The sequence below is a fragment of the Arachis ipaensis genome, chromosome B02 (assembly GCF_000816755.2).
Source record: "Arachis ipaensis cultivar K30076 chromosome B02, Araip1.1, whole genome shotgun sequence".
Taxonomy (NCBI): Eukaryota; Viridiplantae; Streptophyta; class Magnoliopsida; order Fabales; family Fabaceae; genus Arachis; species Arachis ipaensis.
Genome location: NC_029786.2, coordinates 46,658,788 through 46,681,239, shown reverse-complemented (window position 1 = coordinate 46,681,239; position 22,452 = coordinate 46,658,788). Strand labels below are relative to the sequence as shown.

Genomic DNA, 22,452 nt, shown 5'->3' with positions numbered 1-22,452 from the left:
ACTAGCCCACTTCTAAGTCAATTAGTAGCTAGGTTGGACCTTATGGGTTGATGTTGACTAAACCATTTAATATACTTCAAGTATAAAAGTAAACTTAATGAGTATGGTTCCTCATAATTGTCAAGATATGGTTATTAGACAAGGATAGTGATCCTAATTCCCATGTCTATCCAAGAGTTGCTTTATCATTCATATTTGAAAACCCAAAAATCCTAATTGCTTTGTCTTAGTCATAGTTATTTGTTTAGTTTTAGAGTAGACTTATATTGGATGTTATCTTATTAGTTTGGAATTGCTCACATCTTGCTTTAGTTATTTGAATTAGTTTCTTGCACTTCAAGATTACTTGCTTGTTAGGATTCTTAGTTTAATTTCTTGCTCATGACTTGCACCCCAATTCTAACCAATGTTGATGCATATGCTTGCCCATTCCTTGTGAGACGACCCGAGGTTTGAATACTTTGGTTACTTTTATTGGGGTTGAACTTGTGACAACCAATTCCTTCGAAATTTGATTTGCGGATTATTTTTCGGTTGAGTGCTATACTTGCAACGCAAAAATCTTGTGAAATTCCTTACCGACGGTATTCCTTGACCATCAAATTTTTGGCGCCGTTGCCGGGGAATGGTTGCAACATATGCCTTGATATTGGTTATGTGAATATGTGAATATTGTAGATAGTTTACTTTCTTTTAATACTTAGCTATAGTTTAGATTTCTTTTGTATGTGTGCTATGACTCTCAGGTTTAATGACTCGGTCTCAACCGAATTCTAGCTTATCGAGTTTGACCCTGAGATTAAAAGAGCCTTGTTACACACTCGGCAAGCTAGACGGCGATTGGACTATATGGCTAGTACTTCGGCCTCTCTTGAGGAACATACCGAATCACTAGACGGTACCGAGAGTGACTTGGAGTCCGCTACTTCATATTCTTCTGTTGGCACTACTAATACATCTTTGCATCCTACAGGTGAGCCATACATGGCGGAGCCACGACGGATCACTTTGCATGAGCAAGGAGCTCCGGATATCATACTTCAACCTTTGCAAGCAAGGTATCCCAACCTTGATCCAAACTTTGAGTTGAAGAGTAGCTTGATACATCTACTTCCTAAATATCATGGGTTGCCGGGTCAAGACCCCATCCGACATCTAAGAGACTTTCAAGTTGCTTGTTCTACGGCTCGAAGGCATGGGCCGATGAGTTGGCTATTATGGTTTTTGCCTTTTCCTTCTCTCTTGAAGGGCAAGCAAAGACATGGTTTTATTCGCTATCGGATGAGATTGTGACCAATTGAGATTTCTTGAGAAGAGAGTTTCTAAATAAGTTCTTTCCACCGGAGAAGACCAATTACGTCCGAAAGGAGATCTCGGGTATAATGCAAAGGGACCAAGAGAGTTTATATGAGTATTGGACTTGGTTCAAGAGGCTATTGGAATCTTGTCCACACCATAGATTGAACACTCACTTGCTCATTAGCTACTTCACCGGAGGTCTTTGTGTGGAAGATAGAAGATTGCTCACCGCTTCTAATGGTGGTTCCCTTTCAAAAAACAAGACGAAGGGAGAAGCTTGGAAATTGATAAATGATGTTGCCGAGGCTACACAACATGTAAGAGTGAGAATTAATCCTCTCAAGGGTGTGGTAGAACCATCCCTTTCCGAAGCAAGCTTAACCAAAGCGCTTGGGGACATAACCACTATCCTCACGTAAATACAAAAAGATCAAAAGGAATACTACTCCATCCAAGCCATCCAAGCCCCACCCCCGGTTGCTCAACTTGAAGGCCCTCCTAGAATTTGTGGTTTGTGCTCTAGCATCACACATTACACCGATCAATGCCATCAAATTCAAGAGGAGCATGCCTTTGTCGTAGCCAATGTGAATTACAACAACCGTCCACCCTATCCTTCTCAAGGCCAAAATAACTACTCTCATGGTAGTAATCAAAATCAAGGATGGAGGGATAATGTACAAGGGAGCAATCAAAACCAAAGATGGAATAACTCTTCTTATCATCACAACAACAACCAATCTTCATCCCAATACCACCATAACAACAACAACCACCAAGCCAACCAAAATCACCACAACCAAAACCAAAGCAACTACACCAAATACCAAGCACCACACCATAGACAACAATCCAACCAAAGTTCTTCATCTTCCACCAATCAAGTTGATGAGCTTAGAGCCGCTATGGAGAAACGGGATGAGAGCAACAAGGCTCAATTTGATGCCTTGGGCGCTCAATTGGCCAACCTCGCCGACATGCTTTCAAAGATGTCCATGCCTTCCTCCAACAACAACACCAACCAACCCTCAAGCTCTTCTAACCTTCCATTCCAACCCCTTCCAAACCCCAAGGGCGGTCTCAATGCCATCACTCTACGGTCGGGGACTACATTGGAGGAGATACCTCCTAGGGTCATGGAAGACATTCATGAGGAAGAAGTGGTTGTTGAAGCTCCGCATGAAGAAGAGGAGGTAGATAAAAGGCATGAGGAAGAAGGAGTAAGCCTTAAGGAACCCAAGAGGAAAGCTATAGTAGATGAGTCCATTCCTATCCCATTCCCTTCCATGGTGAAGAAAGAAAAGAAGACTTTGGAATTTGATTTGAACATGCTTCAAGTGTTCAAGAAGGTTGAGGTAACTATACCACTTCTTGATGATATCCAACAAATTCCGAAGTATACAAAATTTTTGAAAGACTGGTGTACACACAAGGATAGGATAGGAGAGTTGGAAACATTATCCTTGGGTAGTTCGATTTCTTCCTTGATGGAGCCTATTCCAAAAAAATGTGGTGACCCTGGGCCTTGTTTGGTGTCTTGTTGTATTGGTAGGTGCACTTTTCATGACTGTATGTGTGATCTAGGAGCTTGCGTAAGCATCATGCCGCTTTCCATCTTTGTGCGGTTAAATTTAACTCCATTAAAGAAGTCGGCGTCGAAGTTTGCCTTAGCCGATAAAAGTGTGATCACTGTGATGGGAATAGCAGAAGATGTACTTGTGGCAATCAAGAACTTGGTTTTTTTGATTGACTTTTACATCCTTGAAATGCCTCCAACAGAAAATAGAAGCTCATCCTCCATTCTACTTGGTAGACCCTTCCTTAAGACCTCTAAATTCAAGTTAGATGCCTTCACCGGCACATATTCCTTTGAGGTTGGAGACAAGACTATCAAGTTCAATTTGGAAGAAGCCATGAAGTATCCTCCCGAAGAGCATTCCGTTCTTTGATGTGATGTAATCGATGAAGTGGTAGTGGAAGTGCGAAAAGAAGACTACAATAAATTATGCTACCCTATTGTTGAAGAGACGGATGACCAAGAGGATGAACAAGAGAAAGTTGTTGAGAATGAACCCTGTGAGCTTAATGTAAAGGAACCTCAGCTTGAGGCAAGGAGTGAACTAAAGCCTCTTCCATCTCATTTGAAGTATGCTTTCTTAGAGGACAACCAAAAGTTTTCGGTCATTATTGCTAGTGAGCTTTCTAGTGAAGAAGAAGGGAAGCTCTTAGATGTTCTAAGAAAGTACAAGAAGGCAATTGGTTGGAGCCTAGCCGATATTATGGGGATTGACCCTCGCAAGTGCATGCATCGTATCTTTCTCCAAGAGGGAGCTTCGGCCGGTTAGGCAACCGCAAAGGAGGCTCAACCCGACCATCCTTGATGTGGTAAAGAAGGAGGTCACTAGGCTACTTGATGCGGGTATCATATACCCAATTTCTGACAGTGAGTGGGTGAGTCCGGTGCATGTTGTTCCCAAGAAATCGGGCATTAGTGCGGTTAAAAAGGATGATGGTGAAGTGGTCACCAAGAGAGTATAAAAAGCATGGTGAGTGCGCATCGATTATAGAAGTTTGAATGCCGCCACAAGGAAGGACCACTATCCTTTGCCCTTTATCGACCAGATGTTGGACCGTTTGGTGGGTAAATCCCATTATTATTTTCTTGATAGATTCACTGGTTACTTCCAGATTCATATTGCTCCTAGAGATCAGGAAAAGACCACATTCACTTGCCCTTTTGGCACCTTTGCCTACAAAAGGATGCCATTTGGACTATGTAATGCACCTGCTACTTTTCAGCAGTTTATGACGAGTGTCTTTTTCGATCTGATGGAGAATTGTCTGGAAGTCTTTATGGATGACTTCAGTGTTTATGGAACTTCATTTGATTGTTTCTTAGAGAACATGGCCAAGGTCTTAGCTAGATATGTTGACACTAACCTTGTCTTCAATTTTGAAAAATGTCACTTTATGGTAAGACAAGGTATAGTGTTGGGACATGTAGTATCTCATGAAGACATTTTTGTAGATCCGGCCAAGGTCGATGTTATCACCACTTTACCTCACCCCTCATCTGTGAGGGAGATCCGCTCGTTTTTAGGACATGCAGGATTCTACAGGCGCTTTATTAAAGATTTCAGCAAGATTGCTTTGCCATTGTCGCGCCTACTCCAAAAAGATGTGGACTTTGAGTTTGACAGTGCATGTGTGAGTGCATTTGAAGAGCTAAGGAGAGTTCTTACCACAACACCGATTGTGCGAGGCCCCAACTGGACGCTACCATTTGAGATAATGTGCGATGCGTCAAACCATGCTGTAGGTGCCGCGCTTGCACAGCGCGAAGGTAAAATCCCTTATGTCATTGCTTACTCTTCTAAAACATTGGATGCAGCACAATCCAACTATACCACTACAGAAAAAGAACTCCTAGCTATTGTTCATACTTTAGATAAATTCAGATCTTATTTGCTAGGGTCCAAGATAGTGGTATACACAGATCATGCAACTTTAAAGTACTTATTGACAAAGAATGAGTCCAAACCTAGACTCATACGTTGGATCTTGCTTTTGCAAGAATTCGACATTGAGATTAGGGACCGGAGTAGGTCTCAAAACTTGGTTGCGAATCATTTAAGCCATCTTGAGAATTTAAAATTTGACCCATTTCCGATCGATGACTCATTCCCATTGGAAAGTTTTCATGCTGTATCGGGTAGCTTTCCTTAGTTTGCACCAATGGCGAACTACTTGGTTGCGAAAATCTTTCCTCCTAACTTTTCTAAACACCAAAGAGACAAGTTAAGGAATGATTCCAAATACTACATTTGGGATGACCCTCACTTGTGGAGGAGGGGAGTGGACCAAGTAATTCGAAGATGTGTCCCGAAATCTGAAATCTAACCCATTCTTGAAGCTTGCCATTCATCCGAATGTGGTGGCCACTTTGGCCCACAGTAGACATCTAAAACGGTGTTGGATTATGGATTTTGGTGGCCAACCTTATTCAAGGATACTAACCGATTCTGTGTGTCTTGCCATCAGTGTCAGAAGTCGGGAAACACGTCCCAAAGGGATGAGATGCCTCAGCAACCTATGTTGTTCTGTGAGATATTTGATGTATGGGGCATTAACTTTATGGGACCGTTTTTTTTTGTTAGCGGTTGACTACGTGTCAAAGTGGGTAGAAGCAATACCTACCCGCCTTGATGACGCCAACACCATCATTTCTTTTATTAGGAATAACATTGTATGCCGTTATGGGTCGCCACGAGCAATCGTGAGCGACCAAGGATCCCACTTTTGTAATAGGAAAGTAGAGGCACTGCTCAAGCACTATGGAGTATTGCATAAGGTTGCCACTGCTTATCACCCACAAACCAACGGACAAGCGGAAGTGTCCAACCGGGAGATTAAGAGAATCTTGGAGAAAGTGGTCAATCCACAAAGGAAGGATTGGAGCCTCCGGTTAGGAGATGCACTATGGGCATATAGGACGGCCTACAAGGCTCCGTTGGGGATGAGTCCCTTCCGGATTGTCTATGGTAAGGCATGCCACCTTCCGGTGGAGATTGAGCATAAAGCCTATTGGGCGGTAAAGTAGTGCAACATGGATTTAACCAAGGCGGGTGTGGCCAGGAAATTACAACTAGAGGAGCTCGAGTGTTTGAGGAACGAAGCATATGAGAATGCCCGGATCTACAAGAAAAAGACTAAAGCATTTCATGACCATCACATCCGGAAGAAGGATTTTCAAGAAGGTGATGAGGTTCTCCTCTACAACTCGAGGCTTAGATTCATGCCTGGCAAGCTCCGTTCTAGATGGGAAGGACCCTTCAAGGTGAAAGAGATAAAGCCCTATGGGGTGGTGGAATTGTTTGATACTAAAAGTGAAGCAACTTTAAAGGTGAATGGACATAGAGTGAAGAAGTACCATGGCTACAAGCTCCCAAAGGAGCTAGAGGTGTTTCTACTAACGGATGCACCTAGAGGAGGAGAAGCTTGAGCGACTGACTGTCCAACTTAAGGACGTTAAAGAAAAGTGCTTGGTGGGAGGCACCCCACCATGGTAAGATCTTCCTTGTGTATACCTTCTTGCTTTTAGCTCTAGATTTTTGTACATTTTGTGACTTCTTGATATTGTTGATTGCATAGGAATGCTAGTTTTGTTGATCTTGTTGGATAACTAGGATGTTTATATAGATTTCTTCATTTTGGTATTGAGGAATTGTTGAAGTAGAGAGAATGCTATGTTTTGAATAGTGCATAAATTTTTGAATATCTCTTTGACTACTAGTTTAAACACATGCCAAGAATATGTTAGAATAGCCCTTTCTATGTTGTTAAAAAAAAAGGGGGGGGGGAGGGGGCATCCGCGCGCGAGCGTGCTGTGCGCGCGCATGCTGGTGGCACATTTCACACTCCTGGTACAAAAACCAGAGAGTTATGCCCACCTTGTGCATATCGTGCCAGGCACCCACGCGCAAGCGTGCGTGGCGCCTACGCGCCCCTCCCCACTTAGCCATCCGCGCGCAAGCGCACTGTACGCGCGTGAGCCGGTTGTGCAATATGAACTCCCTGGTATAAAAACTAGAGAGTGTTGCCATAAGTGTGCCTATTCTGTGCCCGCACTGACACGCAGGTGTAACGACCCAATTTTCAGTACGCCTAGGACATACCAGTAACTGAGTGCTACCAATTTGTCATCCTAATTATTATCTATTATTTATTATATGAGCCTGATTCATTGTTAAAAGCGTAGTTAGTTAGCGAGGTACCTTTTTTTTTTTGAAAATATTTGAATTAATAAACAGAATCATTTATAATCAATTCACAAATAATAACAGGTAAAACTGTTATAAACAACCACACATAAATACATCACAAGTAGTTGACAGCATTCGGTAATTCAGCCTTTATTAGAAAATAGACTACTAGTTAGAATACCCCTAGATATAGCTAAATAATATCTATATATCTATATATATATATATATACATACAACATCCCAGGTCCTGACTTGTTCAAGAGGTCCCTAAGCTGGCACCTAGGCTATCCTAGACTCTATACTCGCCTAGTCCCTCTAAACTACTAAAGCGAGGGAAAGTACGTTCTAGATCTTCAAAACTCAAGTCAGGTGGAACGTCACCAAAAGGTAGAACATCATCTGCTACTCCTCTGTACGATCAGTCATTGCCATATGACGTCTCTCTGGTGCCTTATCAAGTAGCCACACAACAGGAGTCTCGTACATAGGATTTAGGTTAAAGTTCACGTACAAACGGGGTGCAGACATTAGCTGGTTGATGATAAGTCATCTTAGCCTAGTTTCACTAGTCTTTTTCTTTTGTTTTCACTTGAATTGTGCACTTTCTTGAGCTACAAGTAAGCTAATTTGGGTAGATTTTCATGCTTCCTTTGATTGAATCAACCATGGTTCCACTCTCTTCCTCTTAGTTTTATTGCTTTCAATTTTAATTGCAATTGCCTTGGATCTTGGGTTGGAGAATTGAAGGAATTCTGTTTCAATCTCATCCGAAGATCTCTCTGTTTCTTCTACTGCTTATTGAATTTAATTTCTGTTAATTGTTCTTCATCTACTTTCTTTTCAATTTACAATTCCTTTGCAATTGTTCTTGTTGGATCTAGGAAGGCATTGAGATCTAGACTTGGTTATCTAGTCTCTTGGGTCCTGAGATCTAAATTTCCATTTTCAATTCTCTGTTTAATGCTTTCAAGCTCATTTACCTCTCTGTTTTAGTTCCGATTCAATCTAAGCAATCTTCTACTTCTCTGCTTGTTGCAATTTTACTTTTCCTCGTTTAATTCCTGCAAATCCAACTCCCAATTCCCTTTAAAATTCAAGCCATTTACATTTCTTACACTTTAAGATTCTGCAATTTACATTTCTTGCGTTCTAAGTTTCTGCCATTTAATTTCTTGCTCTTTAAGATTCAGCACTTTAAATTCCAGTTATCTTTAATTTCATGCCAATTACCCATTTCCTTTACTTTCTATGCAATTTAAATTCTGCAAATCACAAATCTCTCAACCAAATCTTGATTCGCTTGACTAAATCAGCCACTAAACTAAAATTGCTCAATCCTTCAATCCCTGTGGGATCGACCTCACTCCCGTGAGTTATTATTACTTGATGCGACCCGGTGCACTTGCCGGTTAGATTTGGGTGTTTTGGAGAAATTCGTTTCTCCGCGAAAATATCCCATCACTGGTCTCACAGTATATACATGTAAACAGAGAACGAGATTCACCCTAGACTCAGAAGACTATCTAGAGCAGAATTCTCTTTGCAGAACCATCAACAACGAACTACGGAAGGGTACTCATACTTCCATCTGAAGGGGGAAGGGAGAGAGAAGGGGTAAGAACTGGGGAGTTCTTAGTAGGGCCGGGGTTATTAGTTATGTTCATTTATTTGGGGTCGATTAGCAGACAAATAACATAATATAGCGAAGCAGTAAACAGAAGATAAAGATAGAAAGAGAAAGTAGAGACAACAGATAGCAGAACACAAACAAAAGAATACAAGAAAATAAAACACAGAAATAGCATGAAAGTAGACAAACATAAAGAAATAGACCACATACAGAAAGGAATGCAACATAGAATGATGCGCAGACAAGAATGATGCATGTCTAGCCCTAGTGCAGATAATGAGCTCATTTGTCGGTAACATACCCGCTCCCGACGTTACCCAGAGTCCTCTGACCAGGTAAGGCTTCCCTGTTGGCAATGCCCCTCGCAAGAGTCCTTTGACTTGTGAGGCAAACCACTGCAAGAGTCCTTTGACTTGCATGGCGGAGCTAGTTAACTTATATCTGCCCAACACACTCTCTGTAAGAGTCCTTTGACTTACAGGAGCATACACACACTCTCATTGTAAGAGTCCTTTGACTTACAGGAGCATACACACACTCTCACTGTAAGAGTCCTTTGACTTACAGGAGTATATGCTAGTCGTGTGTTCTCGATACCTCTGTAAGAGTCCTCTGTCTTACAGAATAGCATTATAGCTAAGTATCCCAGGAAAGCACTCTCAGTGGTCGTACCACCATCTATCTGACTGCCTTCACGCAGCAGATCATCACATAATCATTCTCATTATCATTATTCATCATCACTTTCACATTCTTATGCAATACCTCTTTCTTTCTCTGTTCAATTATGCTATACAAACTTTACAGCTTTTACTTTTACAACATCGTAACTCAAACCATTTCTCTTTATCACATTACTCTTTTCTCTTTGTCTTTTTACTCTGCTCTGATTAGTCTTTTCTCTGTATCTCTTTACTTTTCTCTGGTTACTCTGTTCTCTGTATTTCTTTACTCTGCTTTGATTTTTCTGCTTAACATATGTATTTAAAGCTTATGTAAATTTCGATATGAATAGTTAGCCTGTCCCAAGTATAGGTTCGTTAAGTCTATACTGAAACAGTTTAACTTTTCATATTATACCTAACCCTCGGTGCAACTCAAGAACTAACTATGTTGCTCCTAGTTCGTTTACTAATCTCTGTCTGTTTTTCTGTCATTAAAACTTTACAGACTTTTCTTTGGTGTTTATCTTTTCTTTAACTTCTTATCTTTCATTTATCTTTGCCTCACTAACATGTTATTACCACTCCCTAAGTGTTTTATGAAGGTAATTATGAGATTCTGCGCTTAAAGTTGTCTTTCTAAAGCTTTTACAGAAAACTGCCTTTTTCGCATTATTTTATTATTTTTATTAAAATATTATTTTTAATTAAATATTATTATTTAATATTTTATTATTATTTATTAGGGTTCGTTTTTCCAGCTGCCCTCAAGAACAACATTCATAGCTTGAATATCATCAAATTTCATAAAAAATTCAACAAACTTTCACCAAGAATAACTCAAATAAGCAATCAATTTCAAGTATAACCAAACCATATCATAATCACACATCTCAAACACAATCAATCAAGATTAAATTTGTCACACCCTACCTGGTTTTGCTGCTCCAAATTCGGTTATACTTTTAGGTGGTCCTTAAGCACTTTTTCCTCCTAAAACACATCAAGAACAACTTTAAATCCAAAAACCATCAACTAACCAAATCTCCCTCAGCACGTTAGGAGGTGATTTCTAACCTTATAATTGCTTGAAAGTCACGTTTCTTGGCCCTCAAGTCAAGTTAAGCATGATTCCTAAGGAAGAACATCAAGAAAACACATGTTTAAGCATGTTTCCTTGAAAACTGAATTGAAAGGGCAAAGGAACAGCCATCTCACCTTATTTCCAGCATTGATAAGTTACATGGTTATGTAGAGGAAGAAGAGAGGATCATTTTGGTGAAATCAGATTTTTGATTTGAGTTTTGGTTCAGAAGAAATCAAGCTTTGAAGATTAAGTGTTCATGAAAGTTTCTCTCTTTTCTCTCTTGTTATTTTCGGCCAAAATGATGAAATGAGACAGCTTTGGAGGTCTTGGGGGTGTAAGGTGAGTTGTGATTGGTTGGCTTGGAGGTGGATTAAAATAATATTAAAATATCTCAGGTGTATAACTACTAAAACTAGATGTATCGGAACACTTGTAAAAACATCTCTAAAAATTATTTTCTGAGCTACTAGCATAAATGACACTAGTAACATATTTATTATGAGAGTAAAACATGTATAATGAGGCCTTAGCATTGCTAAAGTCATCAGAGAGTGCTGGTGCTAAGCTACACCAGTAAACTGTGAACCCAGTTAAATAATTTTTCTGTTTTTAACTAAAACAGACCAGGTAACCTTATAATATCATTCAATCATCTTCTAATACTAATATAATACTAATATTATACTATTATCTCTCTTCTATCATGAATCGAGTCTGGTTCATCAAACTGAGACTATTTACGAAAATCAGAATTAAAACTCCTAACTGGTACGGTCCAAAAACTAGGTTCTTCGTGATTACGTTATCGAGCTTGCCTCAGAAAAGGTTCTAGCTTAAGGATGACATAATGACAATGAGGATCGAGATACTTGTTGATATAGAAGAGGTGTTCTCTTTACTCATCTTCCGGAGAAATCCGTGCCTTTAGAAAAGATCTCGCGTACTCGAAAATTAGGGTTGTTACAGTAGGCGTACTTGGTGCGTCAGCGCTGGTGGCCAACTCGATCAGGCACGCATCCACGCACTGTGCGCGTCCGCACCGCCTGTGTTGCATGCCAACTTTGGTACAAATAACCCGAGAGTTAGGCCTACTTTGTGCCAACTCTGTGCCAGGAGACCAACTGACTTCACACATACGCGCCCTGGACGCGTACGCGCCCCTCGCTCCACCCTCATCGACGTGCTAGCGCACCGTGCGCTCGCGCGACCCAGTTTTAAACCTGGCGCACCCTATCTCTTCCCTCTTTCTCACCTATTTTCTTATTTCCTTTCTTCTTCTTCTTCTCCCATCACCTCTTCTCTTCTCCTTCTTCTTCCATACTTCACCACCGTCTCCGGCTACTCACCGGCGACCACCACCACCTCCGGTGGCACTACATCTCTTCTATCTCTTTCTCATTTTCACAACAAGAAAATTCTACCTTGATTCTTTTAAACTTCTCAAGGTTCTACTTCTTCTATATCTCATCTATTATCTTCTTTGCATAATCTCTTTTCAAGTTAGATGTTTCTTATTGATTCACTTATTTTCTCTTTTAGTTGCATGATTTTACTACTTACTTTTGTTTGTTTACTTTTCCTTTTTCTTGCTTTTCCATGGATGTTGAATTTGAGTTTTCATTTGCTTTAGTAGATCTTCTTGTTATCTTTCATTATCTTTGTCAGTAGGTGATGTTGTGTGATTATTAATACTTCATTTTGGGCTTCTAATTGGTTGAGTATCTCATAATTGCTCATTGCTTGATAACTGCACACCAAGTGTTCGAGGAAATACATGAATGCCATTTTGGTTTATTTTAATCATGTACCTTCAATTTGGTGCTTCCTCCTCACTCACTTGCTTTATTCTAAATGCATTGAGTCCACTTTGCTTGCTTAGAGTGTATGCTTGCTAATTAGATACTCATTGAACATGACTTGCTCGTTGTTATGGATGCTTGAGATTATTCTTCTCATGCCATATTGCATGCTTTACTCCCTCTTGCATCCCATGCCAAGTGTTGTGAACCATGCCTCTATGACTACTTTGTTGCACTATCTCTTTTGGGCACTATCTTTCACTTGCATGTTTTTGTTGAGATGATCCTTTGGGTTTAATGCTTTCCTTCTTTCCCTTCCTTTTTCAGAATGGCCACCAAGAAAGGCAACAAGAAAGCTTTAAGGAAACTAGCCACAAAGAGGGCACCCCAAAAGTCAAACTCCAAGGTGCACCCTACATTAGGAGCCAAACCCCTATCTAAGAAGGCGAAGGCACCCGCTTCTATTGATGAAAAAGAGAAGAGCAAACCGCCAAAGGATTCTCCAAGGTTCCCTAACCACTTCTGTGAACTTGTGTTTCCCGCCATGGTTGAAAGGAACTATCATGCCAAACATCTACTCGCCCCGCCAGACAAGGTAGCTCATTATATTCTACCCCGCATTGAATGGTGAGGATGGGAGTTTCTTCTGAGAAAACCACAAGAGAACAACCTCTCATGGGTGGTAGAATTCTACACTAACTACTAACTTCCCTCTCTTCAATCGGTATACGTACACCGAAAGCAAGTCTCAATTTCAGAGGAGGCTATTCAGCAAGTGCTTAATGTTTTATCGGTACCAAGTGACATGGATGACTACCAAGAGGTCTTACGTCAGCGAGAAGAGTTTGGATTTGATTGGGACTCGATCCTCCGAGTCATTGTTGAACCAGAGACATTTTGGACCCATGGTCGACTCCGGATGCGGCCCAAGTGCATTGACGCACGTTTTCTCACTGTAGAAGCTAGAGCTTGGGCCCAAATCCTATCCCACTATGTGCTACCTAGCACCCACAAGTTGTCCTTCACGGCAGATCTCGCCTTGCTTATTTGGTGTGTTCTCACGGAGAGACCGGTGAACATTCCGCTTCTTATCAAGCAAGCGATGGGTCAAGTCCACGCCCGGAGTAATTTGCCATTTTTAGCATTGGTATCTGATTTAGTTGCTGTGGCGGGTGTTCCTTGGGAAGCCATGGACACGAAGGCTATAATTCCAGCTAAGGGCGATGTGGTCCCAAGCGGAAAATACTTACATCTTCCTATGAACAACCCAAGCCTTGACATAGCCCTCCCATCTACTATTCCTCCCACCTCATCGTCACCACCACGGCAAAGATCCACCCATCAAAGGATATAAAATCTACACCGAAAGATTGATAGATATGAGCGGCGCAACCAACACCGATACACTTACATCAAGAAGCTCTTGCGTTGTGTTACCCCTAGCATGGAGGAACCTGAGATATTCACATCCACCTCAAACCCAACTGACGGAAGCTCTGATAAAGGGGACAGTGAAGGTTCCGGTCCCAACCGCCCTTTGCACATTGTTGATAGCACGGAGGATCGTTGGTGCGTGGCAGAAGTTATCCAATTTAGAGATTCAATTAAGAGACAGCGTTGCACGTATAGCTCTTAACTGGCTAAGATCTGCCTCACTGGTGCGCGGTAATCGTGACGGTTCATTCCTTGGTAACGGAGCTAAAAACTTAATACACACGTTCATAATCTTAGTTCTTTGTCACAACTTCGCACAACTAACCAGCAAGTGCACTGGGTCGTCCAAGTAATAAACCTTACGTGAGTAAGGGTCGATCCCACGGAGATTGTAAGACCCAGAAATTTTAAATAAATCTTGTTATGAATTAATTTCAATTCATTTATTCATTAGAAATTTTATTCTCAGAAATTATTTTATTAAAGTTAATTAAATCAAAAAATAAATCAGGTTTTGATAATTAATTAGAATTTTACCTAATTTTATAATTATTGAATTATTTTCTATATTTAAATTATAAAGTTGGTAGTTATGAAATAATAATAATTTTATATGATTTGATTTTAGATGATTTATATTTATATCATTTAATACTTTAAGTTAAAGATAAAGAAAATTAATTATATTACCATATTCAATTAGAGTAAATTATTGAGAATCAATTAGTATTTTTATACTACAAATAATATTTTAAAGTAATTTTAGAGATTAAATTAGTTTTTAAAATATTAAAACTTAATACTCCAATTTTATTAAAATTAAACAAAACCCCAATTTGCCCCAAATCAAATCCCAAAATTCCCAATCAGAAACCCTAATTTACTATCCTACCTCTAACCTAACCTAACCCTACCTCACCGCCACTCCACACCGCCAGTTCCTTGACCCAACCCCATCCCCTTCAGAAAGAAATAAAGAAAGAAACAGGAAGGAAGAAAAGAGAAAGAAACGCAGAACAGGGAGGGAAGAAGAGAGGGAAAAGCGCTCCGCCACATGCCACCGCGCCGTCATCACGCCGCCGCCACGGTTCCGAAGAGCTGCTACGCGAGGAAGCTTCAGCCACCGTCACGCCTGGCTGTTGCCAGGGTTGCCACCGCCGCGTCTCACCACTAAAGACTACACTGTTGCCGAACCGGGCCAGATTTACCGGTAACCCTGTTTCTACTTTCCTGAACCCTATTTCACTTCTATTCTGTTTCACTGTTTTGATTATATTTGGTATCTCTGCTGCCTTAATCATTCAGATTAATGCTACTGCCGCCACTGGCTTGCCATTTCTGCTCGGCTGTGCCCTTATTCGCCGTTCTAATTGTTGAAAGGAAATGTTGTCGAAGCTATAGTTTCTCTGTTCCCCATTCTTTTGTTTCTTTTCTGGTAAGACAAATTCTATTGTACCTTATCTTGCCATAATGCTCCATTTCGATTCTATTTTATTAGTGCGTAATGTTCCTCTTTGCCTTGCTTGGTTGTGTTTATTCTGGCTGTTAGCTAAAGCTGCTGTGTTTGCGGTTATTACTTTTGCTTGCCGATCTTCTTTGCTAGCAGAGGGTGCTTGGAATACAAATCATAACGTAGCTACTGCAGAATAAGGTGAAAAGAGGGTTTATCGCGTTAAAATCGCTGCGGGTTTGATTCTTTGAGGTAGGGGTTTTTCTTAAAATCCAATTTATATTACAGAGTTGTGATAAATAGATATTAATGTGAGAAAACATATGCCTATGACTATAATTGTCTTCTAAATGTGGTTGTTTGTTGGACTGAATGACTGATTGCTTGATTGCTTGAGTAGCTTGTGATTGCTGAAAAGAAATTAGTTTGAAAGGTTATTTAACTGATTATTATGAAAAATGGATTTTCTTGGTTTTGAAGCTATTTTTGATGATGTAAAGGAATTGGCTTTGGAAATGGTTTAATTTTGAGTTAGTGACTTTATAAATGACTTTATAAATGATTTAGTATTTGAGCTAGTTTGATTTTAAAAAGAGATTTATTATGGGCACCGATTCGCTTTGAAAATAATTTGATATTGGAACTAGCTGAATCTTGGAAAATGATTGAAGTTTGCAAAAGGTTTGAGAAAATGTTTAGATGGGACCCGAATAGGGTGGCAAAGTCTGAGTTTTAGAGGAGATGCTACCGAAATTTTATAAAATTGGAAGTTTTATTTGAAGTAATTAATTAAAAAGATTTGTTTTTAAACATTATATGTTTTAAGATTCATTTATTTATCGAAGAAGGAATTATGTTTGAATTGGGATTGTTAACGAACGGACGAAAAGAAAGATGATGAGGATTATTTTTGAAATTTAGTTTTGAATGAATTTGAAAATTAGATTTGGATTGATGAATGTTGAGAAAGTTGAGATATGATCTTGGAATTATTCATATGGCTTATGAATTTGAAATATCTAAGATACGAGGTTCCCTAGATTAAGTGCCATGGCTTGCCACCACGTGTACCAGATTGAAAACTCGATACTCTGTTGACCCTACAACGTAAGTGTGACCGGGCACTATATAAATTCCTGGGAATATTACCCCCATTGAGCAATATTGATTATTTGATAAAAAGCTATGCATAAACTCTTGGCGATGCACGTCGAGGGACAGTCTAAGGACAATTCAGACTTGTCGGGTTGGTTGGATAATCAACAGATGAGCTTCATCAGCCATAGGACAGGCATGCATCATATGCATTTGTATGCTTTGCTTGCGTTTGAACTTGTTTTGGTTTGCCTAATTGCTAAATTGTTCTTAACTAATACTTGAACTATTTGCTGTAACTGCTACCTACTTGTGCTTTCCTTGTCTGACTTGCCTGTGTTTGTCCTGGCGTGCTACATTTGAGAATGAACTTTGGTGCTAAATTAATGATTGTGTTGTTTGATTGCGTGGTTTGTTTCTGATTGAGATTTTCTTATAAGAAAGAAAATGGTTTCGGATTTTTGAAAGATTAAACATGATTTCTTTAGAAAGGTTTTGAATGATTACGTATTGGTTTTTAAAAGCTTCATAAGGCAATGATAATCACTGAGCTTGAAAACAGTTTTCTTATTAAATATCTTCTTATGACAACTTTGAAACTCCGTGGTGAGACCGTGTAGTTAAGTTCTCACCCCCCTACGGCTTTATCTTTTTAGGAACCGGATGAAGCATTATGAAGGGTTATATTGCGTTTGGCTTATATGTTGTATTAATAAGATTATTTTCTTCCCTCGTCTTTGTTATTACCAGTTTGTAAGAGGGATAGGAGTTGTATGTTTTATATGTATATTATGTTATGAGTTATTATGTAAGGAGTCTTGTATATGAATTTATGCCTGCTTGTATTTTTCTTAAGATAAAGTATTTATTCCCGGTTTCCAAAGAAATCAGCGATACAGTGTCAAATTACAGGCTCCTATTTTAGTATTTAGTAAGTAAAGTAGTCGTAATACTTCTTGCTATCAGAGTGGCGCAACCGGAAGCGTGATTTCTGATAGTGAGGGTGTTACATTATGGTATCAGAGCAGTTCATCCTAATTAGAACCTTGGGGATGGACTGACCATTCTTCATTGCATTCTCTGAGTGTTTGTCATGTTGTAGGTCTTGTCCAGGTAACAAGAATTAGAATTTTATGCACATGACTGCCTATTAATTAATATTGTTAACTTACCGTTGCATATTTGTTGATGTTAAGTCTGGCCAACTTAATGTTAATGACTTATGTGAACGGGAAAGTTAGTAGGTAATTATAGGCGAATTGGAATTCATAAATAATAGGTAATACGAGTCACGTGGTTCGGGGATACTGGAATTCGCTTTTCGTGCTTGGTTTCAACTTATGATTCTTGCTTACGTTGCTTAGGTTGGTATATTGTTTCTTCTTTACTATTCTCATGGAAGTTCCTTGACTAGGGTTTCTTCTTTGAACCATGATTTGACCATTTTCTAATCATATTTTATTATTCGTCCATAACCTTGTTTTGTTGTATTCCTGAGGATCTACCTGAGACTTTCAAAACATATCCATCTTTAGTATTGACTATGTTCTTCTTCATGAAATCTTGTTCTCATTGATCAGATTTTAAACCTGTTTTGGTGTGATGTATGATCCTTAAGTCTTGAGCGATTTAAACCTTGAAAGTTATGGTTCGAACTAAGCTAATTATGTAACTTGCTTCTTTTGCATTATACTTAATGTATACTTTGACTTGATCATATTCTTGATTATCTCTTAAATTTCAACATCATAGTTCCTAACCTTGACTGCTTTATTATCTGTGTATCTCCTTGATGTAAACTGAGCTTGTGTTGGTGAAATGTATCATCCCTTACAGTCTATTCCTAGGGTTCTTGTTTTAAATTGAAAAAGTTTTGAATTGACTCTTTCCTTAGCATATACTTTCCTATATGGATTAAAGAATTTCTTTATATGGTTTAAATCTGTTTATCTGCAATACTTTACCTATTTTTCTATAGACATGTGAAAACAATTTCTTCTTTGGATTTCCTTCATTAACTACAACTTGATTTATTTTCAACCTTCTCACAGTTTTTAAACGTATTCTTATGTGATTTTACATCCGAGTATCTTTCAAGATTCTTTAAAAAAAAATCTTTCAAAGTTTTCGATGAAAAATTTTATCCTTAGTCTAACTAATTTTCATTTCACAAATCTTGCATAATCTAGTTCGACTTGAATTTGTTTTAGCATGACGTAATATTTATGTTTTTGATGATTCTCTTGAATTTTGTAAACAATTGCCCTGTTTTCCTCTATGGTTTTTATTGGAGTCCTTTGAAATTAAAATTCTTTCCTAATTGCATTTTGATTCTTCCTTCCGGCAGACTTCATGACTTTTGACCATTCTTATTTGTTGGTGGTTTGAACCATTTTGAAGAAGTTTTGAATCAACTTTTTAAGTTATTGAGTTCCTTTTTAGCGCATCTTAATATTATTGAACATCCTTATAAAGTTGTGACTTCAAGTATATTATTGGAGTTTTGTTTTAAACTTTTGTAAACAAATTTTGATTTATTATTATGCAAAGTTGTCCCTGACTTTGAATTGCCTTACTTGAGCAGTGCCTCTCTTTGATGTGATTTGGACTTGTTTCGGGGCGATATAACCGTCTATTAAAATTTTAATAAAATCGCTTTCAATTCAGCCTACACTCCTTTACTTTATATTCTGAAAATTCCTGTATATGATTTAAACCTGTTCGATTGTAATGCATCATCTTTTCTTTTATGAGTAAAACTTTATGTCAAGTTTTCTTCCAACAAGATTGTAGTTTTCATACATGCTTGAAAAAGAGAAAATACAATTTAGCTCTTAACCAAATTAATCTTTTCATTTACAAAGTTTGTGTAATCTATTCCCATTTGAATTTATATTAAAATAATGCCACATTTACGCTTTTATTAATCTTTTGAAGGATGTTTGTTACCCATTTTTTTTCTTTCTTTTAGAACATGAAATGATTTCCCCTTAAGTTTTCCATTCTTTACGAACAATGCATTCGAAAATATTTTTAAACCATACTCTTGAGTTCTATAAACTTTGTTCTTGGTTTGGATATTCTTCTTTTGTGAACCTCATATTTCTTGATTTAGCTTGAATTCGTTTTAAAATACTGTGTTGCTTTTCATCTTATTGATCCTATCGAATTCCTTCGACTTAAGAGTTACCTTAAAGTTATCAGTTGATCTCTTTTCCAATTCTTCATTACTTATTTATCCTTGTCTACTTGTGATTTCAACAATTCTTTCAAATTTTCGCGAACACGGTCCTTATTACTTTTCTTTCTTTTCTAAGGTCTGTTATCCTTGTGAGTATACTCGAGATTAGTTTTGATATCTTGTGTACCTATTGGACTTAGTAAACGACACATTAATTCTTTAGGGTACGTTTGGTAGACGCAAAAGGTGAAATTTGTAAATGTACGACGTTGCAGGGAGTTGTGGACCCTTATTTCATGTGAAAGGATTTTGTTGATGTCGGGTTTGTGACCATTAAGATTTGCAAAGTGTTTGATGTGGTTGAAAACCTTCAGATGATTTGTTCGATGAAGTACGATTGAGGATGGAGGGAATAAGTTAAGTTAAAGTTTGAATAATTGAATCTCTGAAGTTGGTGTGAGGTCAAATGTGAACGTTAAGCACGTTGTTTTAATCCTAACCCATTTTATAACCTTTTATCGCTTTATTTTACTATCACATGTGTGAAACATATCATTTTATGCATCAAGCCTATCTTGTAACCTTGTTTCACATTATACTTATACCATTCATATTTTTATATGAAAATCCTAGTATTTGAAACTATATGTATATATATATTGAGAACTTCTTGCCTTTTCTTTAAATAAGATCAAGATGAGTAATATGAAAATCTCTTTTATTTTGTATCAATTTTCGAGGACAAAAATTTTTATAAGGTGGGTAGGATGTAAGACCTAGAAATTTTAAATAAATCTTGTTATGAATTAATTTCAATTCATTTATTCATTAGAAATTTTATTCTCAGAAATTATTTTATTAAAGTTAATTAAATCAAAAATTAAATCAGGTTTTGATAATTAATTAGAATTTTACCTAATTTTATAATTATTGAATTATTTTCTATATTTAAATTATAAAGTTGGTAGTTATGAAATAATAATAATTTTATATGATTTGATTTTAGATGATTTATATTTATATCATTTAATACTTTAAGTTAAAGATAAAGAAAATTAATTATATTACCATATTCAATTAGAGTAAATTATTGAGAATCAATTAGTATTTTTATACTACAAATAATATTTTAAAGTAATTTTAGAGATTAAATTAGTTTTTAAAATATTAATACTTTATACTCCAATTTTATTAAAATTAAACAAAACCCCAATTTGCCCCAAATCAAATCCCAAAATTTCCAATCAGAAACCGTAATTTACTATCCTACCTCTAACCTAACCTAACCCTACCTCACTGCCACTCCACACCGCCACTCCCTTGACCCAACCCCATCCCCTTCAGAAAGAAATAAAAAAAGAAACAGGAAAGAAGGAAAGAGAAAGAAACGCAGAACAGGAAGGGAAGAAGAGAGGGAAAAGTGCTCTGCCACATGCCACCGCGCCGTCATCACGCCGCTGCCACGGTTCTGAAGAGCTGCTACGCGAGGAGCCCTGGTCCGTTCACGAGCCTCTGTCATGCACGAGCAGAGGAGAGAGATCGGGCAGAGAGAGAGAGAGACGCGAGGAGGAAGAAGGGATTCACGCTGCCAACTATGCCGCCACCGCCGCGGGAGGGTCGCCATCGTCGTCCTCGCCGCGCCGTCGTCGAGACCACCGAGTAGAAGCCGTTCGCCACTGCTGAACGTCCGTCGCCAGCGATTCACCGCCGCTGAAGCCCATCACTGCTGCTGTGGCACCGCCGCAGAGAGAGGGAGTGACGTGATTAAAGAGAGGAGGAGGAAGGAGACATGCGCGCCGTCAGAGCCAGTGTTGCCCAGTCGCCGCCGTTCACCCCTTGCCGTCGCCGTTCAGGCCACTGCCAAGTCAGCGTCGACGAAGCTTCAGCCACCGTCACGCCTGGCTGTCGCCAGGGTTGCCACCGCCGCGTCTCACCACTAAAGACTACGCTGTTGCCGAACCGGGCCAGATTCACCGGTAACCCTGTTTCTGCTTTCCTGAACCCTATTTCACTGTTTTGATTATTGTTGGTATCTCTACTGCCTTAATCGTTCAAATTAATGCTACTGCCGCCACTGGCTTGCCATTTCTGCTCGGCTGTGCCCTTATTCGCCGTTCTAATTGTTGAAAGGAAATGTTGTCGAAGCTATAGTTTCTCTGTTCCCCATTCTTTTGTTTCTTTTCTGGTAAGACAAATTCTATTGTACCTTATCTTGCCATAATGCTCCATTTTGATTCTATTTTATTAGTGCGTAATGTTCCTCTTTGCCTTGCTTGGTTGTGTTTATTCTGGCTATTAGCTAAAGCTGCTGTGTTTGCGGTTATTACTTTTTCTTGCCGATCTTCTTCGCTAGCAGAGGGTGCTTGGAATACAAATCATAACGTAGCTGCTGCAGAATAAGGTGAAAAGAGGGTTTATCGCGTTAAAATCGCTGCGGGTTTGATTCTTTGAGGTAGGGTTTTTCTTAAAATCTAATTTATATTACAGAGTTGTGATAAATAGATATTAATGTGAGAGAACATATGCCTGTGATTATAATTGTCTTCTAAATGTGGTTGTTTGCTGGACTGAATGACTGATTGCTTGATTGCTTGAGTAGCTTGTGATTGCTGAAAAGAAATTAGTTTGAAAGGTTATTTAATTGATTATTATGAAAAATGATTTTTCTTGGTTTTGAAGCTATTTTTGATGATGTAAAGGAATTGGCTTTGGAAATGGTTTAATTTTGAGTTAGTGACTTTATAAATGACTTTATAAATAATTTAGTATTTGAGCTGGTTTGATTTTAAAAAGAGATTTATTATGGGCACCGATTCGCTTTGAAAATAATTTGATATTGGAACTAGCTGAATCTTGGAAAATGATTGAGGTTTGCAAAAGGTTTGAGAAAATGTTTAGATGGGACCCGAATAGGGTGGCAAAGTCCGAGTTTTAGAGGAGATGCTGCCGAAATTTTATAAAATTGGAAGTTTTATTTGAAGTAATTAATTAAAAAGATTTGTTTTTAAACATTACATGTTTTAAGATTGATTTATTTATCGAAGAAGGAAT

At 38.5% G+C, this 22,452-nt stretch overlaps 1 protein-coding gene and 1 long non-coding RNA gene across 3 annotated transcripts; both read left to right on the top strand.

Moving 5' to 3' along the window:
• On the top strand, positions 14,786–15,542 carry LOC110268832. Of its 2 annotated transcripts, XR_002357389.1 has the most exons (3): positions 14,786–14,885; positions 14,981–15,110; positions 15,225–15,542. It is a non-coding gene; the product is annotated as an uncharacterized LOC110268832 (long non-coding RNA). The 2 variants fall into 2 exon arrangements; XR_002357388.1 differs by having other exon boundaries at positions 14,981–15,542.
• Positions 20,834–22,153, top strand: LOC110269221. Its single transcript, XM_021116912.1, has 4 exons — positions 20,834–21,039; positions 21,273–21,377; positions 21,457–21,586; positions 21,701–22,153. Exons 1-4 carry the CDS (start codon positions 20,834–20,836, stop codon positions 21,752–21,754), a joined length of 495 nt encoding a protein of 164 aa, XP_020972571.1. The 3' UTR covers positions 21,755–22,153.